Source organism: Coffea eugenioides, chromosome 9 (assembly GCF_003713205.1).
Source record: "Coffea eugenioides isolate CCC68of chromosome 9, Ceug_1.0, whole genome shotgun sequence".
NCBI classification, from domain to species: domain Eukaryota; kingdom Viridiplantae; phylum Streptophyta; class Magnoliopsida; order Gentianales; family Rubiaceae; genus Coffea; species Coffea eugenioides.
This window is the reverse complement of record NC_040043.1, coordinates 218,333-237,953: the sequence shown is the minus strand read 5'-3', so window position 1 is coordinate 237,953 and position 19,621 is coordinate 218,333. Positions and strand designations below refer to the sequence as shown.

Sequence of the window (19,621 nt, the reverse complement as noted above, 5' to 3'; positions counted from 1 at the left end):
ACCCTTCCTGAGGCCTGATTTCTGTGGAGAGTGGGACTATCTTGTTATGAAGTTTCAACTAATCAATCTTCAGAAAGGCGTAAACCATCAGGTTTGGTTTGTTTTGGCAAATTCCCGAGATAGGAAACAAATTAAGCTGCTTTTCTTGGAGCTCTTCATTTTGTACTAGAGTAGAGTAGGTGTGTGGTCAGGACTCCCAGAGCCCAGGTCCAGGGTAGCATAGATCCAAAATAAGGAGAATGGAAGTAACTGTTCTGGTAATATGAATTAGAATGGAGTAGCATCTCAAACAAGAAATTGCATCCTGCAGTAGTTTATTCATGAAATACAAAGACAAGCAGTAGAATAACATCTCCAAGAAAGCCATGTAACTTTGCTTGCAATCAGAAAGAACCAAAGGAAACAGGATTGTTCAACTACAAATCATGATCAAGAATATTCTTCTGATGCGCACAAGTGACTAGACAGAAGAATATTAATGTCTTACAACATACATGTTCATCAGTCCGAATATGTCCACATAGCAATGTTGCAGAAGAAAAACTAGGTACAAATCATCACATGAGAGCACAAGTAATAAGTTTTTCATTGAATTGTCAGTAAAAAGAAACAACTAATTTCAAGAATATAAAAGAGCGGAATAATGCACAAAATCCTGCCAGACAAATTGGAATATATCAAGCTATTCCGATTTAGCCAATAAGATATCGTATCTCTGAGGTGAGCAGTTCTCCAGAGTATTAAGAAACAAACTGGCTAAATTATACATGATGTTGTGAACAGCAGCATGAAAACAGAAACCCATCACACAAAAGGAAGCATCACGAGTCACTTGTGAAAAGTTCTTAAGCAACAGACTGCGTAATACAAGTGCAGTTACTAGTTAAATAGAGAAAACTTTTTCCTTTCTGCTGCGCGTGTAGAGACCCCTGATTCATGAGTAACGATCAGGCTGTAAAAGTTGTTATACAGAAGTGATAGTCATAAAAATACAAAAGTAACTTGCCAGGCAATTGTCCATACCTGCTCTATGTTGATATCAACAATTCCTAATAACAAAGCACACTAGCAAACTGGACCAAGACCGTGAATAGAGTTGCATTCATCAATGATCTTCAGTTAACTTCTCTAGTTTCAATGAGACATGCTTTTGAGTTGTCTTATGGATGTAAGAAAAGTTCGTAGCAAAACTATTAACAGCACCTTGCACAACTAAATGTCGCTTTGACAGATAGCGTAATGGGCTAATAGCTCAAACACATGGGAAAGAGCATATAGACCACTAAGATTATTCATCATCGTAAAGCCCCTTACAAAGAGCACACTACCATACTTCCCTAGAAAAGGTTTATGAACAATAATAAAGGAAAAATGGAGTTCCAAAAAAACATAAAAAAGCAGAACAGCAAGAATCCCGAGGGCAGATGAACTATAAGTTAAATGGTGCTATTTTCATGAAAAGAAAACACAAGAAGCATTTGGCTATGAAGTTAAAGGGAAAAGAACTAAGATGTCTCGAAGAAACCACAGTGTGCTTAAGTTGCCTGAAAATAGTGGCGTACCATAGACTTGTATTTACTAGAAGTTGGATTTATATGTCATGTGCCTCAATGACAAGTAGCTAGAAAATTTGGGGAAATCCTTTCAGCTAAAAAACAAAAAGAAAGATAACATTAACTAATATGAAACAAATACATCACTGAAAACAAGTCATAGATCTTCACTCTTCAAATTGATCAGGGACCAAAATTCCTAATGCTATAAACATAGAACCAGGGCATGCGTAGTACTAAATATGACTTGGATTAATACGTCTGAACTAGGCTATTTAACTGCATGTATTTAGTTTCCAGGGAAAGAGTCTAGTTTGATACTTCTGTGTAGTAGAGAAGGGATTTCCTGTTTGATACAGTTTCAACGTAGTTAAAAGTGGTATACTTAAACAAGAAGCAAGAAGCCAGTAGACATCTCCCTACAACAGGTACAGCAAGAAGTGGTATACTTAAAGGACGACTACAACAGGTTCTGATACATCTCCCTGCACTCAAGCTTGCGTGCCAGTACACATGGATAAAATATGGTATTTTGACTGCATGCACATATTTGCAAAAGTTTTACTCTGTAGTACAGTACCAGACATAAACCTGGTATACAAGTGCATGCCCAACATAAACTTCTTCTGAGGTCCATGACTAGTGTGTCCCTATATGTAGACATGCATGATCAATCATCCCTATGATCATGAGCACAATTTCAGCAAGGAGACAAATAGTTCCAATAAATTGTACCTGATATGAATGTCATTTATAAAGCAGGTCGAGGAAGAATTCGAAAACAAAATGATCCAATTACCATGGAGCATCACTACAGGATTGATGTGTTTTTGGCAACGGTTGATTCTCAAATACTTGAAATGAAGAATAGGTTTAAGGAAGATGTAATAGAGTTGCTTATTCTTAGTTCAGCATTGCACCCCAAAGATAATTTTCAGGCTTTCAATATTGAACAAATTTGTCAACTTGCAAACAAGTTTTATTCAGCTGACTTCACAGATCAAGAGAAGTTACACTTAAGAACTCAATTAGAGCTTTTCCAGATTGAGTTTTCCTGTAATTCTCAGCTTCAAAATTTGTCATCACTTCAGGAGTTGTGCCAAGTGTTAACGAAGACAAAAAAGTCAATGTGCTATACTCTTATTGATAGATTGATTCGTCTTATTTTGACTCTTCCTATTTCAATAGCTACAACAGAGCGTGCATTTTCTGCTATGAAAATCATCAAGACTTGTTTGCGTTCTAGGATGGAGGAAGATTTTCTTGCCAACTCTATGATAATGTATATTGAGAAAGAAATTGCTAGAACTTTTGATGTAAATTCAATCATTGATGACTTTGATAAAATTAAAAGTCGTCGTGCACAATTTCATATGTCCCACACAGTCAAACAGATTTGTAAATATGATGATATTTTTATTTATGTGAAGCGTATAAGTAATTTTCATTCTATATAAGGTTGTTTCTAATATTGTGGTATATATGTTCACATTATTTTTTTTTTGTAAATATATTTTACTTTCATTGCTATAGACTCGCCCCCAAAGTTAATTCCTAGCTCCGCCACTGGAAATGGAGGTCTTCTATTGGAGAAACAATTATCTGCTGCAGATGGTGCTATTGAAAAAACTAGAATTTTCATTTCTAGGGAATTGGAGGCGGCCACTGATGGATTCAGCGAAAGTCGAATAGTTGGTCAAGGTGGCCAAGGTACAGTATATAAAGGGATCCTAGCCGATGGAAGAATTGTGGCAATCAAGAAGTCGAAGGTCGACAAAAGCCTATTGGAGCAGTTCATCAACGAGCTCGTCATTGTTTCGCAAGTTAATCACAGGAATGTGGTAAAACTTCTGGGTTGTTGCTTGGAGACAGAAGTTCCTCTGCTTGTCTATGAATTTATCCCTAATGGAACCCTATTTAACCTCATTCAAAACGACAATGAGGCTGAATCCTTCCCTTTTACTTGGAGCTTGAGATTAAAAGTAGCCACAGACGTAGCAGGAGCATTGGCATACCTACACTCGGGGCTTACAATTCCAGTCTTTCACGGGGATATCAAGTCCACCAACATATTGTTGGATGAAGAATACATAGCTAAAGTATAGACTTTGGAGGCTTCATTGTCCATTTGCAGTTGAACAAAACGGCCACATGACCACTCGAGTCCAAGGGACTTTCGCTACAATCGATCCAGAATAATTTCCTGTCGAGCCCCAAAAATTACTGACAAAGTGATCGTTTTTATAGCTTTGGGGTGGTTCTTCTTGAGCTCCTGAGCAGGACAAAAGCCCATACTCCAGAGGAGAAGGAAGAAAGATGTCTATTTAGGATTGCACAGGAGGTTTTCTGACATCCAGTGGAAGAGAATTCTTTCCAACGATTCTGTGATTCCCGGCAAATTATAGATCAAAGACAAAATGAAGGGGAGGTCATTGGCTGTTGCTAAAACTGAGCACAGCGATGGGCATAGACTGGGATGGAAGGAGGAAGACCAAACTATGAAGGGAAGTTCCGCATGCCAGTTGGAAATAAAAAAAAACAATCAAAAAAAAAATTTGGGGTTTTCCCCCAGAGGGGGTTTAACTATTGCAAGAAAATTATCAAAGTCCAAGTTGCACCGACGAAGAAGCTGTTGGTGAATGAGTGATGTTTACAAACACATGGGAACTATTGGAGTGAGAACGTTAAGTCAACTTCATGATGCCTACGCGGTTATTGAACAATACAATCAAATTCAGCACTGGCGGGAAAATGACAGGGCCTGGAAAGCGCAAACGGATCTTCTGTTGCGCACAACCCTAGTCGCGTTCACTCACTGTCCCACTTTTTATTATATTACTATTTCTGGTACAGATCATACATGGATGAGTGGAACTGAGACCGTTAGGTCAGATTCAAGTGTCAAACCCTTAGATGTCTAGTACAGTCGAATTCAGAACTCATAATCGTTGACTATGAGCATATAACCTGTTATGGAGTGGCATCTTGGTTAAGCAATTTGGATGAGTGATCTGTCAGCAATGAAAGAACCATTTGAACCTCAGGATTTGAGCAAAACCAAAATTTGTAGCCATCATTAGCTTGGCCTTAGTTTTCAATATTTAGCAAAATGATAGTCTATTTCTAAACCGATGAGCTAAAGTACATACTTTTCCATAAGTTGTATAGTAAGATAATACATCATCCTCTTTCAAGTGTTCCATCAATACTTTTATTCAAAAGAAGAAACTTCATTTCGAACAAAGAACATACCAGAAGAACCATCATCAGCCAGTAGAGCTAGTCTTACTGGACTTTCAGCACCTTCTTCAACAGTTAAATGACCAGTATTGAAGTTTCCATCTGTTTTTACAAAACCAGGACAAACACAATTTATACGAAACTTTGGGTGCTTTTTAGCAAGAACCCTAGTATATGCGTTCATAGCAGCCTTTGAAACTGTATATGCTGACGTATATGGAGGCCAACCTTTTGCTTTAAGTGAACCCTCTTTAAAATCCTTGAGAAATTCATTCACCACCTCATCCACTCTCTCCTCTGTAAGGTTTCCAAAATCATTTAGTACTCCTTTAGCCCATTCACTGGGTATGTGCTGAAACATGATCAAATGAGTCAAAAACATCTTTCCATTGACCATAAGACATGAAAAATGAAAATATGAAACAGAAAGAGATTATCTTTAAAGACACAGCACGTTTGGCCAAGGTACAACTTTGGCATTGTCTCAACAAACTTAGGCAAGTATGACATTTTAGTTTGCCAGGTCTAGTCAACGCATCTGTATCCTGTTTCCAACTAAGCTTGGTATAAAACAGCACTCATTTGGAGTCCTAAATTTCGTATGAAAGAACACAATCTGAGATTTTAGTACCTTTAACTTTCCCATTGATGAAGAAACATTTACGATCCTTGGTGAATCAGATAAGTAAAGGAGAGGAAGAAATGCTTCAATCATTCTTTTTGCACCATAGTAGTTTGTCTGCAGACATTCTACTGCCAAGTCATATGTCTCAGTCGAGATGCCATTCCAATCTATATGTGATCCATCAGGCTGCATGATTGAAGGTAATCAGCACTTCAACAACTACCTAAAGTGAAGGGCAATTATTCAACTACTTGCTATGTATTTGCACAATTCAACTTATTCAGAAGGGAGGGATTCCTGCAAAGTTACTGTTTTTTTGTTTTCCAGAAGATAGCATTGCCAACACATGGCTAGTGTAAACAGAAAAACTTGGGAGAAGAAAATAAGATAACTGAAATGGTGATAAAACATTACTCTGCAAATAAGGTTGAATGATTATGAATGTTACACACATCATCAAACTTATTAGTTAAAAAAATGCATCACAATGTGTAACCATAGTACGTGCACATATAAGTACATCAAAACACAAAAGAGAAATCAGTTTCACAGTTTGGGTTGTGGCAATTAAAGATGACCTTTGCAGGTCAAAAGGCTTCAAACTTGATCTTTTCCTAGAAGATATTAGGTACGCAGAGCTCTGATTTGCAAATCATAATTGATTATTGCAAAGTTAGAACTAATGAATTCATCTCTTATCAAACAAGATGTAACTTTGGCCAAAGAAAATGTTGCTCGCAACTGGACCATTGTAATGCTATTACTATCCAGAGGAAGCAATTACAGACAATATTGGAAACAGAATACTTTAAATTAATAAAGAATTCTGAAAGCATTTACACTTTCGGCCTTCATTTTTCAGCAACAAGTATGAAACAATCATTAACTCCAAAACTAGGGTACTATAACCTTGTTATTATTCTACAGAAGCTCTAACATACAGCTGTAAACATAAGTAGCTTCCCATGGATGCTAAGAATCATGAACAAGTATGAATAGTCCTTGCCTGATGCAGATGATGTAAATCAACATAAATCAATAGCTGTAAATTTCAAGCATCCATTCCAAGGGCTGAAGTCCTCATTTAGCTACAATTTCAACATGCATAGTCTATCATGAACTTAGCAGCAAAAAATGCCAATTAGAAGCTAACAGTCAGAAATGACTCACTCCACCAGATCCATATCCAGAAGCTCTTAAAGCATCAACATCCATATCAACTCCAAGAATCCCTGCATTATTCACCTGGAAAACAAAAGCTTATATATGAGTATCCTGTTAATGTTCTAAGTCACAATTCTCGAACTGTAAAAAAGTGAAAAAGTAGTTTTTTAGTGCACTGCATTATATATGAGTATCCTGTTAATGTTAAGTCACAATTCTCGAACTATAAAAAATTGAAAAAGTAGTTTTTTAGTGCACAGATCTCAGTTCCCAACTTCCTGTAAACCCCACCATTTTCTTGCTTCCCAAGAGGAAGGAACTTTCATACACAAGATCACCCCCAAAAACAACAGCAGTCAAAAAGACCATTTTTAGTTTTTAACCTGGGAGAACGCTGAAAGAAGTCAAGTTACAAGACTGCAGAGTTGTTACAAAAAGTTAATAAAACATTAAGGTTCTCAACCATGTAGAAGCTAAGTAGACCTCCAAAGAGAGAAAAAGATTAAAAAAGAATATGAAGCCAATGTATTTCAAAAGTGCATCCTGCTTTAGTTCACCAAGATGCCACTACACCAACTTGACTATGCAATTTCATCCTCTTCCCAATAATAACTGCAATTTTATGTCTTCCCACGTAGAGCAATTCATTACAACGATTGCAAAAAATTCTCCATATAAGAGTTCATATCTGCTCATATACACATGAAATGAACCAAGTATACGCTTTCAGTGGCAAAAGATTTTAAGAAATTTGGATGCAGACACTAATTTCAAAACCAAGGCATCCAATCCAAAACCTTTTAGAGAATGACTGGGATTATATAAGGACTTGCGCACCCAAAAAAGGCCTAAATAAGGCCCAGGAATGCAAGAATGATAAATATCAAGCTCTTTGATTCAGATTTTGTTAGGTGATTCACCAAGATATTTTTCTTGCACGAAAGCCTGGATTTTTTTTCCTTCATCTAGCAAGCAGAGAAAGCATTTTCAGTCGGAAACTACAGTTTTCAGAATTGGAGCAATTTAATTATTACCAGAATATCAAGTCTTCCATAATGTATTCTGATGAATTCAGCAAGAGATGCAATACTTGAAGGATCAACCACATCAAGCTGATGAAAAACTATATTGTCAAAGAAATCAAGCCCTTTAAAACTCTCAACAGCTTCAAGTCCCCCCTTCACATTTCTAGCTGTCAATACCACTGTGATTCCATTAGATGCTAACTGCCTGCAAATTCCATAGCCAATCCCTTTATTTGCCCCTGTCACAACTGCATATCTGCAAGAAAAAGATTAATAACAAATCACAAAAGAACCAAAAGTTGGTTCTTGATTAAGAATGAACTTGGAGACAGCCCAATTCTTATACGAATTCATAGGACGTTTACCTTTTTGAAGAACTAATTGCACCTTCCTGCCAAATGGCCTGAAACTAAGTTTGGAAAGAAGTGGGGGGCCATGGACCAGGGGGGAATCAGAAATGACTTTCCCTCATTTTTTTCCGGAATTTGGATGGATAAGGAATAGTCACGTTTTTCCCTCGTTGATCTTTCCTTGCAAAAAAAAATGCATCGCTTTTAAATCCAGTAAGAGGAAGTTTGGCCGTAAATTTGGGGCCCTGGTGTTTTCTGGTCCACGGTCCTTACGAAGCAAAAGTAAAAGCATCTTGAAAAGTGTTGAGTTTTTTCCTAATTGCTACAGATATCAGTGAAGCACAAAAGGCGTGAAAAGGTTTGGCCCCTGGGCGGGTTTTGTCCCCCGCCGGGTTTATAGCGTGGGGGGCTAAGGTGTTGTAAATGTTTGTAAAAGTTGTTTTTCGAGGGATCCAAATTTTTTTTTTTTTTTTTTTTTTTTTTAATTCGACAAATCAATTTTGAATTTGCAATTAACTTGATATCAAAGCAATGTTTTTTGATACAAAACCATCTTCTACTTCCTTTGTAATCATTTCTGTGCACTCTCCTAAAGCCACAATGAAAAAAATTTTCCTTCTCATTTCAGCCATTCCCTAAACTAGTTGAAACAACCAACTTTTGGCTAACAATAATGCACAACTTTGTTGTCGAAAATATTCAATTGGGAACCCCTTTGACTTGGTAAGCATCCAAAAAGTTTGTTTATGCTTGGATTCTTTGGAATATCTTTGTATGTAAACATGTCTTGACTAATGGTAATTGTCAAAATTTTTGAAAGTTTAATTTTACAATCATTATGGTTTTATCACCGGACGTCTCTTTTGTTTGTCGTCCATATTTGCATTAAAAGAGCCAAAGTTTTCGAGGCAGTGTTTTAAAAGTTAGGTAATCCACCTTTATTGTTGGACGTCTTTCTTATATGTAGTCTGTATTTTTATTGAGAGAGTCAAAACTTAAGAGATATATATATGTGTGGGAGAAGAGAAATAATACCAAAAATAATATATTAATCACACACCATAAAAACAATGCTAATGCTTTCAAATTCAACGCTCTCAAATTTTCACTCTTCTTGACTAATAATAATATTAAGACTCCCCATTTAAAGATTAGATGATTTGGTAAACAAGTCTTACAATCACCAAAAACTTTCTAATAAAATATTAATTTCTAAATAATGAAACTACCATAACTTGACTCCAATAGTAGTATTACTAAAATCTTAATTTGGTTAAAATAATGTTAAATAATTATATGAAAATTTCTATTTTTTTAGGACTGATTTAATATATCAGCATTGCCTCCTTTAAATCAAGATTTCGTGGTTTTACATGATGCCCTTGATATTTATGTAACGCATTATTTTGCAATTTTTGTCCTGGTTAGGCAAGTGAGTGCCATGGAATATTCGATTGCCATACGATTTTTAACTAAAAAGAAACCGGTTTATCCAGCTGATGGGACCATCCCACGTCTTCGTCCAAGTATGGTTTTCGTGGTGGGGAATGATCCATTTCTCCGCAAAAAAGTTTCTCAATTTGGTTTGTAACATATTACTTGTAAATTAAATTGATCTTTCAGAGCATTTATTTCTGCATGACTTTGATAACTGTACTGTCCACTGATGTGTTTTACCTGTATTACTATGACTCTGATAACTAGGTGTTCTAACTATGGCCCGTTTGTCAAGTAAATTTTTTAAGTGTTTGTCTAAAATTTTACTGTAATTTATTATAAAAGTTTTTTAAAATTTTTTTGAAATAGGTAAACTTTTGAATATTTTGAAGTGCATAGTTTGAAAATTTTGAGAAAAATTTTTTGAGGTTACTGTAGCTAAAAGTTTCAAAAAACTTGTAGCAGACAAACTTGGTAAAAAACTCAAGTACCAAATATGACCATACATTGACAATATTTATACTATTACTGCTGGATCCATGATACATGTATAAAAGTTCGATTTCAAATTTAAATTTTACATAGTTATCATTCATCCGGTATAGGAAAGATTTTAATCCTATTTAATTTTAAATACAATAATTTCTCCTCTCTTCATCAGTATTCATGAATTTGTTTGAATTGTAAATTATTTGAGATATTATTACTGTAGCACTTTTTGTGATGTGATGTATGTGAGATAAAAAGATAATTGAAAAGATAAAAAGTTGTATTGAAAATTGTAATGGTGATGTAAGTAAATATATTTGAGAAAATAACCCACTATACAAACAAACTTCTAAAAATTTGTCACATTTGGTCCCATGACAGGAGTAATGATGTGTGTGACATGACATATGATTGTACGAGTAAAATTTTTCCAAACCCTTCTCCCAAATTGATGGCTTTGATGTGATTGGACCCGATGTTCCATTGATTTTCTTTTCGAGGTAATTGCATCAACCAAGTCTCGCATGGAGAAGCACATGAGTATGCTTTACCAATTGTTACATCAATAATGAGATTTTAGGGTACCGACTTAGATATTTGTAGTAAATATTATTATGATGTTGGTGATGTACATACAATTTGTGAAGACATAAAAATTTTAGAACTTGTAATAAAAGAACATAATAGAGATGACAAATTCTCTAAATCGAATCCGTAAATGGCACAATGGTGAAACACGTTTTACGAATTCATATGGTACATTTTCACATCTCAATATTTCATGTATACCATATGCAACAAATCAATCAGGTGTTAGAATATATCTCTGGATTTGGCAGGCTTCTTTCATTAGTTTTTGATGAATGTTTTGATGATCTTTTTTGTATTCATCTTTTTGTAATAAATTCATCACCTTCATGCATACGTATGAAAAAAAAAAAGAAATGCTACATTTTAAATTTAGCCTTAAGAGCTAATTAATTATGAAACATAAGAACTATGGTCCAATCAAAATAATGAATCTCCCTCGTTTTGCCATTAAACCTTCCAATCAAATTCGCAGTAACACTCATAATGATCAACCTTACCAAGAACCCATTGTATTTCGGAAGCTTGTAGCATTGGTCATGATAAAACCCCAATTTAGTGTTTCTTCTCCGTGATAATGCCTACATCTACAACTCATTCTAAAAAATTTTGATTACATGTAATAAGTTTGATAATGAACATCAACAAGGAAGGAGAAAAGAGATCATTGGCATTTGGACCTTTTGCTTTCCTAAAGTAATAGATGCTGCCATAGAATTTGCAGATGATTAATAAAATAAATCAATATATGACGAATAGATTAGAATTTAATGGGTTTTTCTAACTAATGGGTTATCCATTAACAAACCTAACATTCACCTAACTTAACATGTATATACACATACTAACAATTATTATTCTCCCTTACATTTATATACTTTTCCTATTTAATCTTACCTACCATCTCTTGTATTTATTTACTTTCTCTAATTAATATTACATTTCAAATAATATGACATCTGAAATATATCTTAATGAGGGCATAAGGCACCTGTTAAATATACCCTTGTCTATTTATCTATTATTTGGAAAGAATGATTATAGGTACTTCTCAAAATTAATGACAACCTAGAAAATGGTAAAACCACATCTAGGCAACAGTTTTCCCAAGGAAACTTTTGAAGTTTGAGGCTTGAACTACAGCTATCAAATTAAAAAAAAGGGGGGGGAACTATTCAAAGTTGGTTTATGTTACCAAAAAGTTCAACTTATGAAAAAGATCAAACAAGATGGCAAGAGAAATCTTCTAAAATACTAACTTGTGAAAATAAACCATACTTTATTGCTAAATCTAAGTTCACAAAATCTTGTTAAATCGCAACATGGTCCATCTCGTAAAATGGCAACGAATTAATTTCAACTTTTCTTCTACATACACTAAACATGTAAAGAAGGACTTAATCATAGGTTAAAGCTTATAATACAAGAAAGCATAATTTCCTATTTTTTTATTGGATTAATCTTCTGTACACTAACATATTTTTTTTAGATATGTTCAAACACGTTTGATAATAAAAAATAGAACATTTGAATCAATTAATTAGCATTGAATTTTTCAGACAAAACTTGTTCCAAAAATAAGCGATAAGCTAGTCACTTGTCACTTAATGTAATATACATTGAATGAACTCAGATTTCAAATTTCAAATTTGCAATATCAGTTTTATCAAATGCACCCTAAGAGTTAATTTAAAAAAAAGAAATGAAATTAAAAAAGCGTTTAAATGTAATAGAGATAATAAAGTTGAGCTATAAACTTAAATGATACATTATATTTAATATAAGTGCACTAACCAATGTTTTAGCCATCAAAATCAAATTTTGAATGGCAAACTACTTTTAGGCCCTTGAACTTTAACAATCTATATTTTTTTTATCCTCCAATAGTTGTTGACATCCTTTTTGTCCCTGAACTCTATTAAATGTATACTTACAACTCTTTCGTCAATTTGAGCCATTAACCTAACGAAAAGAGCATTACATACAATGTATAAGTGAAAATTTAGTATATAAAAATATATTTTATATAAAATAAAATATTTATAATATGTATAAATAAATATATTTAAATTAATATAATATATATATCCTATACATAATTGAAATATACAAATTGAAATAAACATATTAAATATGTATTTGGAGTTGTTTATGATATATTGTTTGGATATGAGTTTTTCTCCTGGAATAGTACTGTTTGGATTGCCATTTTCTGCCAGAAAATTGCGTCGTTTTCCGTTGATAGGGTGTTAATTGTTGGTTATTTTATTGTTAATTTTCCCCTTTATCCTTGCCAAATATTGTTTTAATTATTAATATTTACTTATATTTGGTATTGGACTCAATTTCAGGAAGTGAAACAGAAAACTACAAAAATGAGGGACTTTTTGGAGATAATTGGGATTTCAAACAACCGGGCCCACATGGTGCTACAAAGAGATTGCATTTCCTTTGCTGATTAGGAGATTGGAGTCCTACGGGCAATAGGAAACTAAAAGCAAGGAATTCGGTAGAGCCCCACCTTTGGTTTGATTCTCAATTCCAGCGGGGACCACAGGGATAAGAAGCTTTAGTCATTGTTGGCTTTAAAAAGGAGACAAACGTACAGAGAACTGATATCAATCAATAGTTTTAGTTTAGGCTTTTAGCATAGTTTTAGTTTTCTTTTCTTAGCTCTTTCGCATGGTTGTTCTCCATTAATGGAGGACTAACCTCTTAATTCTAGTCAAGGGGACAACTGAAGACTTGGTTCAACAATTACTGTGAGATCGAAATTATTTTAATCGCTTCCTCATTTGTTGGTATTTATGTGTTTCCTGTTTTTAATTGTTATAGTTCTTATGTATGATTGATTAGTGCGCAATAATTAATTATTCATATAGGCTATTTTTGCTAAATAGGGGTAATTGAATCCGTAATTGTTCGTTATCTCTATCTCAGTAGCAACTGGCGTAATTGGGTTTATGTCAGGGGAGCATATGATCTAGCTTAAACAAACCCTCGTAGCGTGTTTGTTGGTTAGGATTGGGCCTTTCTAATTATTAATGCAATCTGGAAATTAAATCCTACGGTCGTACCTAGGGTTATTTTTGGGTTAGAGAAATAGCTAACGGTCGTACCTTAGCTATCGAGAAATTAAGGAAGGGTTGGTTGTTTATCGCGTGCATGACAACTATAACTAATCTATTACTAAATGTTGGAATTATTTCTGAATCAATGATCAGTGCCTGAACCATTTCTGAAGTGTACCCTTGGCTAGAGTTTTCCCTTAGTTATTTCTCTTAATCAATTATTTTCTGCAGTTAATTTATTTAGTTAGCATTTAATCCAGAACCCCCCATACCTTGGACTGTAGAAGAAACGAATTATCCCCAGTCCCTGTGGATTCGACCCTACTCACCGCTATATACAAAATCTGTATTTTTCTCGAGTAGGTATTTATTATTGTACAGGTTCGGCACCTGTCATCCGTGATCACATTTTCTTATTACCTTTTCCCCTCACATACATCAAATCGCTACAGTATTTTTTTCATAGAAAATGACGGAAAATGCAATCCAAACGGGGCAGGTACCCAAAGTCATGATTTTGAATTCGATACAAATTGAGTTGAGTGGAATCGAATTTTGACTTAATTTTATCAAGTTTGATATCGATCTCAAACTCAACGAGTTGTCATTATAAAGTTCGAGTTCGAATTTAACCTTAGATTCAAACCGAGTCGAACTCAATCTTGAGTTTACTCGAGCTTAAAACATAAAAAAATAATTATTTTATTTTAAAAAATGAATAATATACTAGTATAGTATTTTTTTCTTAACAAATAATAAAATGTTAGGAATACATATCTAATTTCATCACTAACATATATATATATATATATATGTATATATAAAATAAAGCGACTCGCAAGCTAACGAGTTTTTTTTGCTTGAACTCAAGTTAATTAGCTTGAATTTGGCTCGAGTTCAATCAAGTTTTGACCGAGCCAATTCATGAGTGCAGGTGAATAGTTTAATTCATTTGTAACTCTACTTTTATCCCATTTTAGTATCTCGTTACTTTATATATATATATATATATATATTTACTTTTATTTCCCCAGTACACCCTTCCCTTCTATAGCTATCAAGTGTAAGATTCGAAACCTAATCGCAACGAAGGCTCCAAGAGCCATCCTCCAAGTCTTCTGTCCAGTGAACGATCGGTTGTTAATATCCCATTACATAATGCGGTCTTTACCTTTATGGTTGGTTTGGTTTCTAGATTGGGTTGCTGCTTTCGACTTTTCTGAAAAAATTTACGTCATAAATCCAAGATAAATCTTCCTCCATAAAACAAACTTCATTGTCTTTTGCATCAACAAGCAAATATGAAACCAAAAAATAGTAGGAAAGTAGAAAATTGGTTGTACTACTTTAGGGCTTTAGTTTGCATGTCTAATTGAGGAAAACCTTTTGATCAACCAATCAAACGCAGGAATCGAGTTGTTTTTCCTCAACTTTTTCATAACCATTTTTTACTCTACTAAAATGATTTATTTTCTTTTTAAAAGTTTAAGTCATTTTAATTGAATAGGAGTTATGAACACTACTATCCACCATATAATAATTCCTAAATTTGTTATCAATGCAGCCTTTGCTATGCAAAGCAAAATAAAATAAATTTGTGCAATGAAAATAATAAGAGTCCAATTTTCGCGTATTATCTTAAAAGAGTGAAGCAAATTGCTTGAACCAATCATTGCTCTCATCAATATGTAATCTGTACTTGGTAAACTATAACGAGTAACTGCATCTTGGTAATTATCTTAATTCATCCACTAATAAATAAAATTTTTTGGTCAAATTAAATGATGTGATCTTGTATAACAACTTATTTGTTTAAATTCAATTTTTTTTATATGACTAACTTATGCACTTCTCTTGAATGCGATCACACGAGATACAACATCTTTCAAAACACTAATCTTTTTCATGCGACTTGAAACTTTCTCTCTTCGCTATTGTCAATTTTAAGCCTTCTTCTACAAATGAAAAGTACCGTTTCAATTGCTATTTTTTGAAATTTTTGTAGAAAAAGATACTGTAGTAATTTAATGTATGTGAGATAAAAAATTGATTGAAAATATGTTCACGAAAAGGGTAAAAAAAATTTTTGGAGAAAAATTACATTCCAAACAGATTCACTGCAACATAATGAACTAGAAATATATCCATGTATTTCTTATACTACAAATATTAATTTTTTATTTGCTAGTATAGTGGGGAGCTTCCTTAGCTATACGTATGATTTTTTTGGTTTGACTTTCAATGCCTAAAAGTCAACGAATTCTTCATTTATGATTTTCCCTCGTGGGATGGCATTATTTTTTTAGACGTTAGTGATCAGTTTCATAAAGCACGTATGCATTGAACATGGAAGCATCCAAATTTGTCGAAAAACAAGCTAATAGATTACCTCACCGGCTTTTGTCCTTTTTCAAGATTAAAAAAAAAAATTGTTCTAAGTATTATATTATTCTCACAATTTTGTATAACTTCTTTTCGAATTTTATACAATATATGGAATTCTTTTTTCTTCTTTTTTTTTTTTTACAATTGTGCTAGCTAGCAATCTGTATATGTTAGTTTTACAGTCTCTTTTTCATTATCAAACAAAACATCTTGTCATACTGTCATCATCCATCTTTTGCTAATTCCTGAAAAAAAAACAGAAAATTTAAAAAAAAGAAAAGAAAACAAAAGAAATTGGAATTCTCTGGTCAGATTTGGGTGGTGGACAAGTGGAATATTCATGAAATTTATTCCGTTTCATTGAAATTAATTTTGTCACTGGTGATGTTGACAAAAATATTACGGGCTGATATTAGGCTTAGAAGTTCAACTTGATTTCTCTTCTTTCCTCAAATGTGCCTAAATGCATTGGATCATTGAAGACGGAATGGAAGGATGTTGTCTGCTGGCTGCCAAGGGGGAAAAAAAATGGCATTGAAATGACTCGACAATGGCAGCAGACGAATTTTCTATAGTACGATTACGATTTATTCTTTTTTCATTAATAGGAGTACATGACTGGAGTGGAGCCGTCCAATGGCTATGTTGGTGTATTTTTAATGAAGCCATTACATTAATCCTCCTTTTTTTTTTTGTCTTTTTTAACAATTTGTTTTTTTTTTTAACAAGGGAAAAAGATCATTTCGTTCAAATAAATCTGCACTAATGACAGAAAATATATCAAACAAAACATGAGACAGATATATATAAATTTGAAATCAATAGATACAACACATCTAAAAAACTAATACAAATAAAGATGACATTTTGTATCTTTAGAAGTAGAAGTAGATTTTTTGATCGAAAATTGTCACATCAATTAAGTGACCGTTTTATTTAAGGGGAAAAAATATTTAGTATAGCTAGAACAGGATGTAATGACCATTCACTCTATCCTTTGAACATTTTTAAATCCTAAGATGATGCTTTTCCTTTTTCTGAAGAGAGAGAGAGAGGGATTTTGTTGGGGTTCTTGGAGGAAGTTGTGGCAGATCTAATTTCAAGCTAATAAACCACCCTGATTCAAGCATCTTTTTCAACCATTATAAGTTGGAATCTATAAGATGCAAGTTTGGTCGTAGATCGAGGATTCAAATTTCTGTGCCTGTATTAAAATTTGAAATTCGAAAGTGTACAATAGTGCACTCATTTAGTTTAGAGATAGGATCATCTACCTCTGACCCCTCTTAATTCAGTTAGATCATTTTCTAACATACATTAAATTAGGAGTAAATCTATCTTACTATATATTAGAGTATCAGTAAGAATGATGGTTGTACAGTTGAAAAAAATGGTGTAGTTAAATTAACGGTTTTGGTTGACTTCAATATGCAGGAAATCGTACCAATTGATAGAGGAGCATCCTTTTGTGTGTGTGTGTGTGAAAGAAGGGGCATCCTAGAAAAGTATAAATGAGAAACTGCAATTGTTGTCTTACTGTTGAATCATGATTGCACTTAACTGCAATGAGTTCAGACAATCTTTTAGTACAAACTTAGGGAAAATGTGGTACAAATGAGGATTCTTAAATGGAAAAGTAGCTGTATTCCTTGAAGGGCTGCTTGTTCAATGCTGATGATTGGAAGTTTGACATTTTTTTTTTGTTTTTTCAGATGGTAAACTCAACCGGGCTGCTTAGCAGTTGGCTGTCGGTGACTGACATGTTGGCTGTCCCCGTTCTTCAACGGCCTCATTGACGTCAAACGTAGACCGGTGAAAAGAGTTCTTAAATACCGATGAGATTAATGCGGATAATCTCAAAACACTCAGACTAAATTACCCTTTGATGAAATAAAGACATTTATTCACTGAACACAAATTCGAGCTCTTCTCCAACCTTCTACTGGTCCCACGATTAGATTTTTTTCTTTTGGTAAAATAATGAAGTGTGAAGAAGCGCTGAACTTCCCCGAGCCGAACTGACCTGATGAGCTCGGCGTGCTGATGATGAGAACGTATCCCAACCCTGCAAAACAAACAAGAAGTAATCTCTAGGGTGACCAACTGGGGAGCCCCGAGGTAGTCTCCGAGGGCACTTTGACGGTCAAGTTAGTATTCCGGTGGGAGGGATTCACTGGGGGTAAAACTACTGGGAGTGTTTTGCCAATAGTGAGCGTACGTTGTACAGTTGGTGTGCGGTATCATTTATACCTGCTTGTGAGTCCGACCTCCGTATGTTTAGGGACCTGCCCGGGATAACCTCAATCCCGCGTTGAGGGGGATTCTTTCCGCCTTCTGCAGGATTGTTTTCCGGAGCCTCTTGGAGCCCTAGTGGTGATGTGCCCCAGGACGGTTGTCAGGGCCCAGCTCCGACCTTCCTGGGCTGCCACATGTCTAGGCCCAGGACGGGGCCTCTGCACTAGCCCCCTGGATTAGGTAGGGCTTCCAGGCAGACCTAATCTATACCCCTGCCACGTGGGAGACCAGCACTGCGCACTGCTTTAACAGGGTCACCTCTGGTACAGTGCTGTCCCTGAAAAATCGCGCCCACGTCCTTTCAGTTGTCGCGTCTATTCGGTCTCCGTACCGCTCTTAAATGCATTCACATGGGACGGTTCAAATTCGAGCAAACCGTTTTCCCCCCATTTCATCCCCTATAAATAGGGGTTGCCAGATTTCATCCGACTCTATTTGCCATTTTCCTTTCTTCGTACATTTTTGCATTCTCTGAAATTCCAACGGCAAGACTTCCGGCTCTCCGTGCCCAGATTCCGGCGATTCCTTCATTTTTTCCATTCCGTTCATCAGTAAGTCCTTTTCTTTCACCCTTTGTTCCCTTTACCATCTTCTGCTTTTTATGTCAGATCAGTCCGCCGTGACTTCCCCCACATTTCGTAGAACCCTTAGAATCCTCATTTCCTTCTCGTCTTCATCCTCATCTTCATCTTCTCCCCCTCCTCTTTCTTCTTCCTCTGCTTCCAATTCCAGCTTCCAAATCCCTGACTTGCTAGAGCCCATAGTCATCATGAGCTCTTCCTCTACCTATTCTCCTTCTGCCCGAATGCTGGAGGAGGTGGCCGAGCTTGATGCCCTCATCGAGCAGCAGGCCACATCCGTACCCCTCCCCCCGGTCCCCCCATGACTCTCCTGGCGGAACCCAGGAAGGGGCTGGTGGGGACAGGGACTCCTCCGAGGGGACCCTTGCCTCCGAGTAGGGGGATGATCCTGAATTCGACTACGGTCACCCCGACCAGTAAGAGATCACCCTCTCCCCCGAGGGGGTGGCCGAGCTGGCCGGATCTTTTTCCATTCCTCCGGCCTTTGAGCCGAGGGCTGCCGGACCTCCCCCTGGCTTTGTAGCCATCTATAGGGAGCAACTGGTCGCGGGGCTCCGGCTCCCCATTCCCTCAGTCCTGGCTTAGATCTTAAACTATTGGGGGTTCAGGATCACCCAGATCCACCCCAACTGGATCAGGATCATCATTGGATTCCTGATCTACTGCCAGATCTGCTCCATCCCCTATTCTCTCTCCCTCTTCCGAGCCTCTTACACCCTCAAACTCTCCCTTTCTGGGTGGTACTATTTCTGCCGCCGAACTGCTAACAAAGGTCGGGGTGGGAAGGGCACCCAGGATCTTCTCTTCGGGGTCCTCTC

At 35.6% G+C, this 19,621-nt stretch overlaps 1 protein-coding gene across 1 annotated transcript; it reads right to left on the bottom strand.

Moving 5' to 3' along the window:
- Positions 1-641: 641 nt before the first annotated feature.
- Positions 642-18,984, bottom strand: LOC113783158 ((+)-neomenthol dehydrogenase-like). Its single transcript, XM_027329224.1, has 8 exons — positions 18,868-18,984; positions 17,951-17,992; positions 7,973-7,998; positions 7,617-7,863; positions 6,589-6,663; positions 5,425-5,604; positions 4,806-5,145; positions 642-929 (listed from the first exon to the last, which is right to left on the bottom strand). Exons 1-8 carry the CDS (start codon positions 18,982-18,984, stop codon positions 880-882), a joined length of 1,077 nt encoding a protein of 358 aa, XP_027185025.1. The 3' UTR covers positions 642-879.
- Between the last annotated feature and the right edge of the window lie 637 nt (positions 18,985-19,621).

What these genes read in the sequence shown, in the direction of transcription:
- LOC113783158 (XM_027329224.1), bottom strand. Translation starts at nt 18,984, where the DNA reads ATGGGCTCTAGCAAGTCAGGGATTTGGAAGCTGGAATTGGAAGCAGAG. An exon ending in CATCAATGGGAAAGTTAAAG is followed by an intron (nt 5,146 to 5,424) that starts GTACTAAAATCT and finishes ATCATGTTTCAG; the next exon opens with CACATACCCAGTGAATGGGC. An exon ending in GGCTGATGATGGTTCTTCTG is followed by an intron (nt 930 to 4,805) that starts GTATGTTCTTTG and finishes CTCATGAATCAG; the next exon opens with GGGTCTCTACACGCGCAGCA.